Source organism: Acanthochromis polyacanthus, chromosome 18 (genome assembly GCF_021347895.1).
Source record: "Acanthochromis polyacanthus isolate Apoly-LR-REF ecotype Palm Island chromosome 18, KAUST_Apoly_ChrSc, whole genome shotgun sequence".
Lineage (NCBI taxonomy): Eukaryota > Metazoa > Chordata > Actinopteri > Pomacentridae > Acanthochromis > Acanthochromis polyacanthus.
The window spans coordinates 16,989,952-17,002,423 of record NC_067130.1 but is presented as its reverse complement, the minus strand read 5'-3'; the positions used below and the strand labels follow the sequence as shown (position 1 = coordinate 17,002,423).

The window sequence follows — 12,472 nt, the reverse complement described above, 5'->3', positions numbered from 1 at the left end:
TTTTTTTTGGTCAATGTTCTTAAGAAACATTTTTAACATTTCTTTTTTCCACCAAAAAAATGTTCAAAAATTCCCAAAAGTGTTGAAAATGTGGACATCAGGACAACACGAGGGTCAAGATTTTTACCTGCATGTTAGATTCAAATTAAACTTTTCTCCTGGCCATTACTAAAAAATAGGCAATTAAAATTGATCAGTAATAATTTATATAGACCTAAATTGAACACTTTTCACGATAATCTCTCAGCCATGCCACTCAAATCTAAGTTGAAGAGAATATTACTGTACATTTCAAATTAAAACCGGACTATTCCATTGGAACAGCTGCTAATGCAAACACTGGCAGTAAATTCTACAAGGTCACACATGAAACGTGCTCAGGATTTTAGTCCACGTTAAGCGGTGACCCTTCCCCACGCACTAATCAGTGTAGAGTTTCATGGGCATACAAAACGAGTTGGTAAAAGCATGTAGAGGAAGTGTCAGGCAGCTCGCAGCCGAAACGTGGAAGCAGCAGGTGCACAGGAGCTGGGAAATTTCATAATTAACCGTGTAACAGAACAGCAAAAACAAAGTTTGATGTGAACAGCTCAAACACACAAACAGCTCGGCAGGGTAGTGACAAGTACCTGCAAACCACAACTCTCAGAGCGCACATGCCGGCGGTTTCATGCGCAAAGCACACTTTCTTCGCCTCTTACTGTAGCTGAATCCCAGCAGAAGCAGCAGCAGCAACACCGGTCTGGACCGCTCTCTCCCTCCTCTCTCGCGTATGATAACCTTCCGCTGTCACCGCGCATGCGCACAGGAGGATGCGCTCAATCCGACGCGAGCACCTCATGACGCGGCGGCAGCAGACAGCTGGATCAGAGCGCAGGTAGGTGGGCGGGGGGGACACCGAATAGCATCCTTAGACACTATGTTATTTATAATTTGGCTTCTCGCTGCGTGCAGGGATCCGAAGCTGACCTCTGTCGCCTCTCCTGCCGCTGTTTTCCTGCCTTTCACTTGAGGATGGTGGTTAGTTTTAGCCAGCATCTCTCATCAGGCTGCACAGTTGCGCGAGTTCTGGACGATCAGGCTTATTATAGGCTTTTTAAAAAACACCTGCCAGTGCTATCTGCTCGAATTAGCTCTCATGCATTGCATTTTTTTTAGTAAAATCTAAATGCAGAATGGTGAATCCAAACAGCTCCTTGATAGTGTATTACATCACGGCTCCTGCATCACTGCATCTACGTGTGTCAACACACAGTGAGGGAGGAGTAGCAGGGAGGCAGGAGCCCCAAATGAACATAACAACGCATGGCGTCATCACGTGACAGAAATATGAGGCAATGTTTGTGCCTGCAAATCATTTTACCCCCCAGAAAATATATAAAATATTGTGGCCTTTTTCTCTCTGCTCCCAGCTGCTCTGATTGTCTGGGACTAAATCTGTCACACAGAGAAAGAAGAAGCTGCAACAGCAACAGTGACCGACCTTTTTTTTAATGGAGCAATGCTCGTTTGTTTTGTCAGAAACAAGAATAGTTTTGCTTTCATCCTCCCGTGAGTTGTCTTGGAAACAAGAGCTGCATGCATCCTTTCTATTTGTGGTTGTAAGAGATACTGATATGCTGGGATTAACCTTTTAGAGGGCTAATTTCCTGTTTTAAGAACAATTTTCAATGGGGTTTTTCTAAAACCTTTACTCTTTAATTTCAGAGCAATGTGAGCACAAACAAATGTAATGCATAATTTTAATACAAAAAAAATCATTAAAAAAGGAAAACATGCTGTTGGTCTGCAACCAAATTGTTATTTTTATTGTATATAATAATAATAATCATAATAATAATAATAATAATAATAATAATAATGTGTTCATTATTGTCTTGATTAATCGATTAGTTGTTTGGTCTTTTCATGAAAAATGCTGATTAATATTTTCCAAAGCCCATCATGATGAATGTCTTGTTTTGTCCACAACCCACAGATATTCAGTTCATCGTCACAGAAGCTGAAGAAACCAGAAAAAAGTAATATTTAGGAAACTAGATTTAGAGAGTTCCAGCTTTTTTCTCTTAAAAATATATGGCAGTTCATGTAGCTGTTAACAAGTCAATAAATTGTTCCTGCAGTGTTTGCCTAAGTTAATATTGTAGGTGGTGATTCAGATACCTTTACAAATGCATTTAATACCAGAAAAAAAGTCTATTTTCATGCACAGAATTTGGCACTGAGAACATTTAGCAAACCATTACAACTCCCACTAAACACTGAACACTGTACTAAACAAATGCATAAGTAATGAGTTATGATAATATGATAAATGCATGAATTACAAGCACTGAGAATGTGTTATCTAAATCTGCTTTTTGCTCTAAATAATGGAGTAAAAACCCACTAAATAATGTGTATTTGTGGTTTGACTTCTACACATTTAGTTATACATATTTAATGTTATAAATACTCAGTGTTCCACATTCTTGGGAAGCATTATAAATATATGTTGGTCACCATTATGAAATGATGAGTTTGTTAGTGGTTTATTAGTTGATTCACAGATACTTCATACATTTATTTACAGCTTCTGTTGCCAGATTCACTGGAAAGCAGCAAGCAGAAATGGGCATGCATGTGACCATATCTCTCTGAAAGTAAAACAGCACCTGTTCTAGTAGAAATGTGAAGCATATTTTTATTGAACAGTCTTGTCATATTTAAAAACAGGTTAAAATATTAGCTCTGGTTTATTCCATTATTAGGCTCTGGACTTTCCGTTTTGTTTTGAAGTGCAGCACAGTGGAAACTGGTTGAAGCAAATCCAAAAATATCTATTGCAGCAGGTGTCAGTTGAGAAATCAGGGAGGGACATACTTAATCGCACAGTATGTGAACAATCTGTGTAGAAGTGAAGGTAGAAAGAAAAACTGTAGCAGTGCTGTGCCAGAAATGTGTTTGTGAATTTATAACTAGATTTGTTTTTTGTTAAGTGCAGAGTCTGTTAGTTATGCATTGTTTAAACGTGTGGTTTTAACATTTTTAATGAACCAAATGAATTAGTAATACATTCGTCATTGTGCGTGGGTGTCTCTCTGTTTGCTTCGACAACTGTGCCCAGCAGTTTCTAGGTAAAAATGGCCGTGGAGAAGCGCCTGGCATTCTCTATTGTGCAGTTCCTACGAGATCAAACACATTGCGGTGCTTTGAATTCTGATGAGCAGGAGAGCCTTGAAGGTAGGTCGACTCGCTGTGCACTTATACTTTAGGAGCCGTCTTTACAAATATAGGCCACTCTGCTCTGTCCTGTCCATTTCAGAATGAACTGATATGTCATGCAGATTTGTTTTTACTTCACAAGGGAATAAACAGCAGCTTTCCTCCTCAAAACAAATAGCAAGTGACTATAAATTAGGGTCTGATAAGCAGAATGTGACAGGACAGGGCAGCTTACATTTCTGTCTCAGAATGTGCAGCCAAGTTCTGACTCACCACGATAAAGCTGTTAACTCGTAGACCTGTTCCTTAGCTCTTATCTTAAATTGTTCGGTCACATTTCACTGATTCTCCGCTACAGTTGCGATACAGTGCTTGGAGACCACCTTCAAGATCAGCTCCAGTGACTGCCATCTTGCAGTGCCACAGCCACTTACGGAGATATTCCTCAATTCCCTGCTCAAGGTGGGTTCTGCACGCTACATTGGAGCAATATTACACAAAAGTATATCCAGCACCTTTAAAAAGTATTCACCCCACCTGCGTGAAAGTTTTCCATTTTCATTGCTTTTCTACGTTTAATCATAGTCGATATAATTGACCTTTCATGTCATAGGGAAAACAGATTTTTGCAGAATCATGTCTAAAATGTAAAGTAAGTCACTGCAGAAGTATTCACCCCCTTTAACCCTCCTGTGTCCTCATTTGCGGGCAGTGAAAAATGTAGTTTCCTCGTCTAAAAAAAATTCAAAAATTCAGCAAATTCTGAAAAATTGCAAAACCTTCAGGAAGAAAATTCCAACAATTCCTTAAAAGTTTTATTTAAAGAAATCTCCCAAATATGGCAAGAAATTTCTTGTAAATATTTTCAAAAAATGAGTAAAAATCTTCCCAAAAAATCCTAAAAATATCAAAAATTATTACATGTGTACCAGTAAATCTTCTGATATTTTCTTTAAGAACATTCACACAAAAAATCAACCAAAATCCAGCTAATTTTGCTGGTTGTGGGTAAAAAAAAATTTGTGAATGTTCTTAAAAACATTTTGAATATTTCTTTTTTTCCACCCAAAAAATGTTCAAAGACTTCCCAAAAATGTTGTAAATGTGGACACCAGAAGTTTTGCTGTAAAATTATATATATTTTTTCCACATTTTCAAAATTTAAAACGGACAACATTTGGCTTAAAGTGACTCTAATTCAACATAAGTGCATCCATTTGATGCTAGAATCATCTGAGTGCAATGAAGCATGGTGTTGAATGCATTTTCTATTTTTAATTAGCTGACTTTACTTTGTAGAAATCAGTTTTTACTTTGACATGAAAGAGTCTTTTTTGTAAATTATTGACAGAAAAGCCAAATTAAACTGACCACGATTCAATGCTGAAAAGCAATCAAAGCGGAAAACTGAATACTTCGTGTAAGCACTGTAAGTAAGATTTTGCATGAGCATTTTATAATTATATAGAGTGCACAGGAACTTTTCAACTTAGCTTGCACAACACTGGGGCATGTAGCTTGTTGGTACCAGTCAAATAATACTGCAATCTATGAAGGTGTGACAGTGCATGTTCACTCACTGGCTCTGGTTTCTTGGCTCAGCTAACTAGAAGGGCCTAATGGCTGATGTTATTAATTACTCCACTGCTTTTCGTTGAGTCAGGCCAAAATGTCCTCTGTCACTGTTAATTTGATGACTCTCCTGTTTTGCAACTGCATAGAATGACAACCTGACCCTGCCAGAGACTTCCCCGTCTCCTGAAGACATTGAACGAGCAGAGCAGCTTAAGAATGAAGGTAATATTACAACGCCAAATTTGAACTCTTTTCCTCGCTCTGTAGCATCCTTAATAGCTGATCGTAATCTTTTTGCTACTTCAGGTTGTGCAAAATTGTTAATATAGCAAGCTCCTTCATTAAATCTGTTTTGATGGAGAATTTAAGAAAATAATATGTTCATATAGAATAATTAAATGTGTCTCAAAGGTTCATCAGTGGGATGTATTCAGTCCTTTTACTGTTCATCTGCTGTGAAGTGTTAGTATCAGTGTGACCTGTGAGACTCAGCTGCATCACCATCCTTACATGCCCTCAGTTTCAGTTTCCCTGTCCTCATGTGCCTGTGACCTAAAACAGTGGTAAGATCTGAGTGAGGACTAACACATTTTTATGGTAGATCCAGGTCAGAACATGAACAGAAAGATCAGAAACACTGGCAGAGATGTTATATGGAAAGACTTGCCAATGAAAGAATCCTGAACAGAATTCTAAAGGAGAATAATGGTGGCTGCACAGTGTTCAGTGGTTAGCACTGTTGCTAAGCCAGAAGATCTCCGGTTTGAATCCCGGCCTGGGGTCTTTCTGAACGGAGTCTGCATGTTCTCCCTGTTTCATGCGTGTTTTTTCTCTGGGTTCTCTGGATTCCTCCCACAGTCCAAAAAAATGGACAAGTTAATTGTTGGTATAAATGTGAGTGTGCTTGTTTGTCTCTATATGTAGTGCTGTGATAGACTGCTGACCTGTCCAGGGTGTCTGCTGCCTTCACCATAAGTCAGCTGGGATATACTATAGCCCCTCATGACCCTAATGAGGATTAAGTGGTGTATAGATAATGGATGGATGGAAGACGTAGTGGTTTAATGACACATGGTCCTTTTCCTAACCCCAAAAAGCCAATCACTGCTCTATACCAGCAAACTGGAAAACATCCAGACAATCGATGCATTTTGCAGATATTGCATTCCTCAAATGTGATGTCATTAAACTGTGTGCACAAAGAGTGGAGCTGTAAGCTGTAGGAATAAACCTTATTTTGTGGCAAAGTTACCAAACTTTGGCTTTATTAGATTTACTTGTGATTGTATACATACAATTTTTATGTCCCGGCAAGCATTGAAGTTACAGTTATGGCTCATAACTGGCCCATTCATTTAGACAGGATTCTGTTCTGTTAGCATGACATAACAGCCTGGGGGCGTCACCATGCTGGCTGCTGAGCAGTGAGACTTGCCTGTAAGGACTTAGATGCTGCCAGCTACGTCATGGAAGAACATTTTGGAGCTCTGAAGCTCCTTTTACATTGTAAACTGACTAATTCATAGGTGGAATAGAGATATAGCTGTATTTTTTAAGTTCCAAAAAGCCATAGTGACTTCAAAGAGAATTGATGCCTTGATAGAAAAAATGGATGCAGACACCTTACAGTTACATCTGCATGTTTCTTATAAACAACAAATTGCAGGACAGGAAGTGAAGAGATCGAAACTTGAGTTATGGATTAGTCAATTGACAGAAAATTACAATATTCTAGTATTTTAATGCTGATTACTTGTTTTAGTCCTTTTTTATCAGGAATTCCAGCTTCTTAAGTGTGAAGATTTGCTGCTGTCCTTCTATACACTGCAGCAAATAGAATATCTTTGCCGTGTTGGTCAAATAAAACATGCATTTTAGATATTTCTGCTCAAGTTGTGAGAAAATATAAGACACATTTCATAGGAAAAATATTAACCAATTAATCAAGAGAGCAATCGGGAGATTCATCAATAATGAAAAGAACTGTGAGTTGCAGCCCTTTAGGTAATTGATAGTACCAGTGTCGACCTTTACCATATATTAGAATTTATATCAACAACTGCCTATCATGCTCAACTTGAATTTTGTCTGTTTTTTCTGGTCTTGCCAGGCATCTGTCCAAAATATAAAAAGCAGAGTGTTATCTTTGGCCTGGTGCTGTAGCAGCAGTCTTTCTGTGTATGTACTCTGTGAACAACTCAATATTTTATCTTCAGGTAACAATCACATGAAGGAGGAGAACTACAGATGTGCAGTGGAGTGCTACACAAAGGCCATCGATCTGGACCTAAGAAACGCTGTGTACTACTGCAACAGGTATTTACAACAAGCGAGCAGTATGACTCTATTCTATCACGGGTTTTGCACTGAGTTTTGTGCTTCTGTTGTGGTTCACAGATTTTTAATCAACAGCAGATAAAGCATGGCACAAACAGAGCTGAGCAGGAATAGCTTGTGATGTCAGGCTGGCATGATGTAATGTTTGAATTGGACAAGACAGTGCTTTGACTCTCTTCCTTTTCATTACGTGTCTGAATGCAGTGAATCTCACACTTTGCAGGGCTGCAGCTCACAGTAAACTGGGGAATTACACTGAGGCGACTGGGGACTGTGAGAGAGCCATTGGGATCGATCCCTCGTACAGCAAAGCGTATGGGAGGATGGGGTGAGGTCGATGTTATTTAGACATTTCTGAACACACTTTTGCTTGCTCCATAATCATAAATGATTCGTGTCCCTTCCCCAGTTTGGCTTTGACAGCTATGAACAAGTATCCAGAGGCAATTTCTTACTTCAAGAAAGCTTTGGTATTAGACCCTGAGAATGACACCTACAAATCCAACTTGAAGATTGCAGAGCAGAAGCAGAAAGAAGCAACCAGCCCAGTAAGTAGATAAAAAGATGTAACCACTTGTAGCCCTTATGTAACACAGCATGTATTCAATTAAAGCTCATGCAAACCATTTTAAGACATGCAGTTCTTTCTGTTAATCTGACGGGCATGTGAACACGTCAGCTTCTCATGTGATTGATCACCTTGGTCACTTTTCAGTAAAAGCTGCCGCAGCTTTCTTCCCAGGTCGGACCCAGTGACATTCTCACATGACGTTCAACAAAGCTCACACCTGAACTTCATGCGGTCATTTTAACGCATAAGGAACTGCCGATGGCTTTGTCCACATTTCACCACCAATACTGATCAAACACATCAAAGTAAAAGACATAGTTTGCTGCCAAGGTCGCTAAGCACATTTCTCACCCATTTTGCTCTAGATTTTCAAACCGAAATGTCCATCAAAGTAAGACTTTCCTGCCATGACAGATGACAGAGACTAGAACAGGTTAGATTAATAGGATTCTTCAATAACAAATGTAACAAAACATTAATGGGAGCTGAAGGTTAGTTTGTTGCTTCTAGCTGTTTGCAGGAACCTTTCCTCTGAGTTTAGTGAAATACCTACAGCAACAGTTGCTGCATGTGTGCATGTGGATCAACAGCAGCAACTTCATGGATGATTAATTAGTATTAATTACAAATAATCCCCAACATGGAGACAGGATTTGTCAGCATCTAACAGCAACCTCCACTTAAATCATTTGTTGCATATGAGATTTAGTATATTTAGATTTTTTATGCTTGATGTCACTGGCTGTACTGTAAACCTTGTTTATATGACAAATAAAGTGTATGTGAATGAAGTTATGAGGGATATTAAAATAAAAGTGGCCTATGTATGAATGACAAAATGCCAGCAGTGCTACATATCCTGTGTTTGAAAAGGGCTTTGTAGTGATTACCTGGCCATGTTTGTTTTTGACCTTTGCCTGTGAATGTGTTCCACAGATAGCAGCTGGATTAGGATTTGACATGGCGAGTTTAATCAACAACCCTGCCTTCATCAGCATGGTGAGAGCATCCGTTCCCATACGTGCCCTGCACATAAAAACCCTGCTGAAAGTTTCACTCGCTGTTTAATAGGCTCAATCTGCCATTCAGGATCCTTACCACTGGTCCTTGAGACAGGTGTTTTACGCTTGTTTTGTCTCTGATATTTTTCCCTAATTAATCCCATGAGTGACAGTTAGCCCATTAACCAACATAAGTTACTGTCGAGTGGAAATGACCTTGTCTGAGCGTGGGGAATCCAGACTCGTTATACGATGACACATGGGAACGTTTGACAGGCCAAGAACACTTCTCCAAGCATGCGAGAGTTTTACTGCAGCAGCAATGCCAAGACACATCTAAACCTGATAGCTACGTGTGTGCATTCAGGTGCCATCGCATTAGATATTAGATTACTATTACTACAATGTCACCAACGCCATCAGAAATACATTCTGGTTGTAATTCATTTTGGGGAGACATGGTGAATTTCAACTTGATTTTTCTTTATAGGCTGCAAGTGTTATGCAGAACCAGCAAGTGCAACAGCTGTGAGTATAATGTGTGCTTGATTACATTTGTTTCAGCTTTCAGGTGCGATGTAAAGTTTTAAAGTGAGTCTCAGCACACGCTAACTTACTGCTGCTGTGTGGTCAGTATGTCAGGAATGATGTCTAATGCAGTTGGAGGTCCAGCAGCAGGAGTTGGAGGCCTGTCAGACATTTCCAGCTTGATTGAAGCGTAAGTACAAGGAACCGAACTGAAAGAGTTGCTTGATTACACCCTTATTTACACTCAAAAATATAAACGCAACACTTTTATTTTTGCTCCCATTTTTTATGAGATGAACTCAAAGATCTAAAACTTTTTCCGCATACACAATATCACCATTTCTCTCAAATATTGTTCACAAATCTGTCTAAATCTGTGATAGTGAGCACTTCTCCTTTGCTGAGATAATCCATCCCACCTCACAGGTGTGCCATATCAAGATGCTGATTAGACACCATGATTAGTGCACAGGTGTGCCTTAGACTGCCCTATTGTTCTCTATTGTGGCTCAAAGCTGGTTTGTGATGTTAGAGTACATCTTTGCAGATACTGCAGAGGAAGTCCTTCCTGTCATTCATCCAGGACATCGGCTGTGTTTAATTACTGTCTGAACTGATGTGATAGTTTCACATTACAGAGCCCCTAAAAGATACACCTTGAGTAACAGTACCTTTTGGAGAATATTTTATGCGTAGAAATGGAGCATTAGAAGCTTTTTTGTTGTTTCTGGTTTGTACCTGTGCAGCAAATGTCCACAATATGAAGAAATAAGATGCTACCTAAAGTCTCACAGGGAGATCTTACACTGTATATTAAAAACCGAGCTATTCTTCATCTTGCTTTGTGAAAGATATTGTTCTGCTAGAAATAAATTCAGCAGGTAACCAGAGTTATCCCACTTCTCTGTCAGAGGACAACAGTTTGCCCAGCAGATCCAGCAGCAGAACCCAGAGCTGATTGAGCAGCTCAGGAACCACATCCGGAGTCGTTCCTTCAGCGGCAGCGCCGAGGAGCACTCATGATCTATTCAGGTATATTTATATCTAAAACCAAAGCCCTAGCTGACCATCATAGAGCCGTCAGCAAACGTTTGCATCCATTTGCAAAGATCTATGCATGTCATCACAGTCATCACAAGTGCGTGCAGCTGCTGATGTGTCTCAGCCAGTTGAAATGAGACCTCTCTGTTACACTCTTTAGAATCTGCCACAAACACGACAGTGGGAAAGTCAAGGGAGCTGAGTCCAGATCTGAAGAACATTGACTTGAACAAGTAGGGAGAGCCACTTAGAGCCAATCCGAAGATGTTTCAGATGCCAAAATCTATGCAAACAACTGTAAAAGTATAAAGTGCATAGTAGAGTTGCGTCACTGCCACAATCAGAAAAGGAAATTTATGCAGTAACTATTTGGCCACAGTGACCATAAATATGTTTGGAGGAGAGAAGATGAGCTGTACCCCCAAGAAAACCAAACCTACAGTCAAGCACAGTGGCGATGGTCTATCATGTTAGAGCTGTTTTGGTGCCAGTGGAGCTGGTGCTTTACACAAAGTAAATTGAATAATAAGGAAGGAAGATTACCTCCACATTCTTCAGGAAAAGCTAAATTCCTCAGCTAAAAAGTTTGGTCTTAGATGCAGTTAGGTGTTCCAACATGGCAATGAACCCAAACACACTTAAAAGTGATTAAAAAAAATAGTTAGATCAAGCTAGAATTAAGGTTCTGGTCTCCCCAGAGTCCTGACTTAAACCCCATAAAGAACCTGTGGACCGTGATGAAGAAACAGGTCTGTCTGAAAGCCAGCAAACTTACTTTAACTGCACTAATTCTGTCAGGAAAAGAAGTCAAATATACAACCAGAAGCTTGTGGATGGCTACCAAAAGCAGCAAATTTAGGTGGAAATGGCTAAAGCACATTTAACCAAATTAATAGAATTATTTTATGTATATTTTTGACCTAGTAATTGTAATTTAAGCAATTCAAAGAACTAAAATATGCAACTGTTTTTGGGGGGCAAAAATACATGTGATTCCATATTTTTATCATTGAAAATTAAGAGTTGAAGGATTCTTTGGAAACTCAAGACAGCGGTGACACGTTTTTTACAAGTGTATATAAACTCCATGTTGGGAATCTGTGCTACGTTAATAAAATTAAATTGAACTGACTGTATATATATATATATATATATATCACTGTAATGTACTTGTGTAATTGAAATGCAATGTTTTTCTTTCAGCCTCACATTTTTTTTCCAAGGAAGGGCAACCATATGGCGCGATTACAATCTCTACACCCATTTCTTAAAGTCAAATCCCCGGCAAAGCTGGAATGAAGAGACAAGGATGGGGTTGAAGGCACTTTACTGTGACTAAAGGCTCTGGCGTATAGAGTTGAAGGCCTGGAGACTGGACCATGAAATGAAGTATCCCACACATCTAGGGCAAAACATACTGTAAACACTTCATCACAAAAAAAGAAGCCAAGAATGCATTCAGCCTACTGACAGAACATGAGTCAGTTCTTTCTTCAGAGCTTTTACATTCTGCAGAGATCGTGTTTTATATGTGCTGAAACTACTGCCCTCCTCGTGTTATGAGTTTAAGGGTCCTTCTGTCTCGTCTTGATGAATAGAGAGGGTGAGGGAGGAATGTACTTTTACAGCATAGCAGGGAGCATCTCCGCTTTTTCTCATACAAACGCACACACTGGACATCAGGTTTGTTTATAATGCATCCTGTTTAATATTATTTTTGTAGAAGAACTCTAACTGTACTCGTTTATTGGGCGATAAAGACCATTCAGTCCTTGACCACACATCACTGCTTTTTAATCTTGAACTTTTGGTTAAGACAACTGTGTATTTGTATAGCAGTGTATGCGGCCTGCTTTATGTTGTTACGGCACTTTAGCAAAAATAAATGTCACCCCTTTAAGCCTATTTAATTGCTCATTATCCAGTAATAACATATTCATACTGTTCATTTTGCATGCTCTTAAATCTGATATTTGAGATCAGATGCTTTATGGAAACAAATAGGTATGCTAGGGCAGCACATTGTTTTGTCTAAAACATACGAATAAATGTCTTGAAATTGAACTCGTGCCTTTGTGTTTTTAACATACTAAAGTGTGAGAGAGTTTAATGTCTGTAAATGGCGGGCAATAATCAGTTTGACACCAGGATCAACCGAACATCTCAGAGAATCCCCACAATGCATCAGTGCCACGCTTTAAGGAGCTCGCCATCT

General features: G+C 39.3%; 1 protein-coding gene across 2 annotated transcripts; it reads left to right on the top strand.

The window, feature by feature from the left end:
• Positions 1 to 780: 780 nt before the first annotated feature.
• On the top strand, positions 781 to 12,321 carry sgtb (small glutamine rich tetratricopeptide repeat co-chaperone beta). 2 transcript variants are annotated; one of them, XM_022191600.2, is made up of 12 exons: positions 781 to 877; positions 3,110 to 3,222; positions 3,563 to 3,666; positions 4,926 to 5,001; positions 6,996 to 7,095; positions 7,340 to 7,444; positions 7,526 to 7,664; positions 8,624 to 8,686; positions 9,179 to 9,216; positions 9,323 to 9,406; positions 10,128 to 10,248; positions 11,461 to 12,321. In XM_022191600.2, the coding sequence occupies exons 2-11, from the start codon at positions 3,123 to 3,125 to the stop codon at positions 10,237 to 10,239; spliced, it is 921 nt and encodes a 306-aa protein (XP_022047292.1). In that variant the 5' UTR covers positions 781 to 877; positions 3,110 to 3,122; the 3' UTR covers positions 10,240 to 10,248; positions 11,461 to 12,321. The 2 variants fall into 2 exon arrangements, with proteins under 2 accessions (XP_022047292.1, XP_022047293.1); XM_022191601.2 differs by having other exon boundaries at positions 789 to 877; positions 3,107 to 3,222.
• The last annotated feature ends 151 nt before the right edge of the window (positions 12,322 to 12,472 follow it).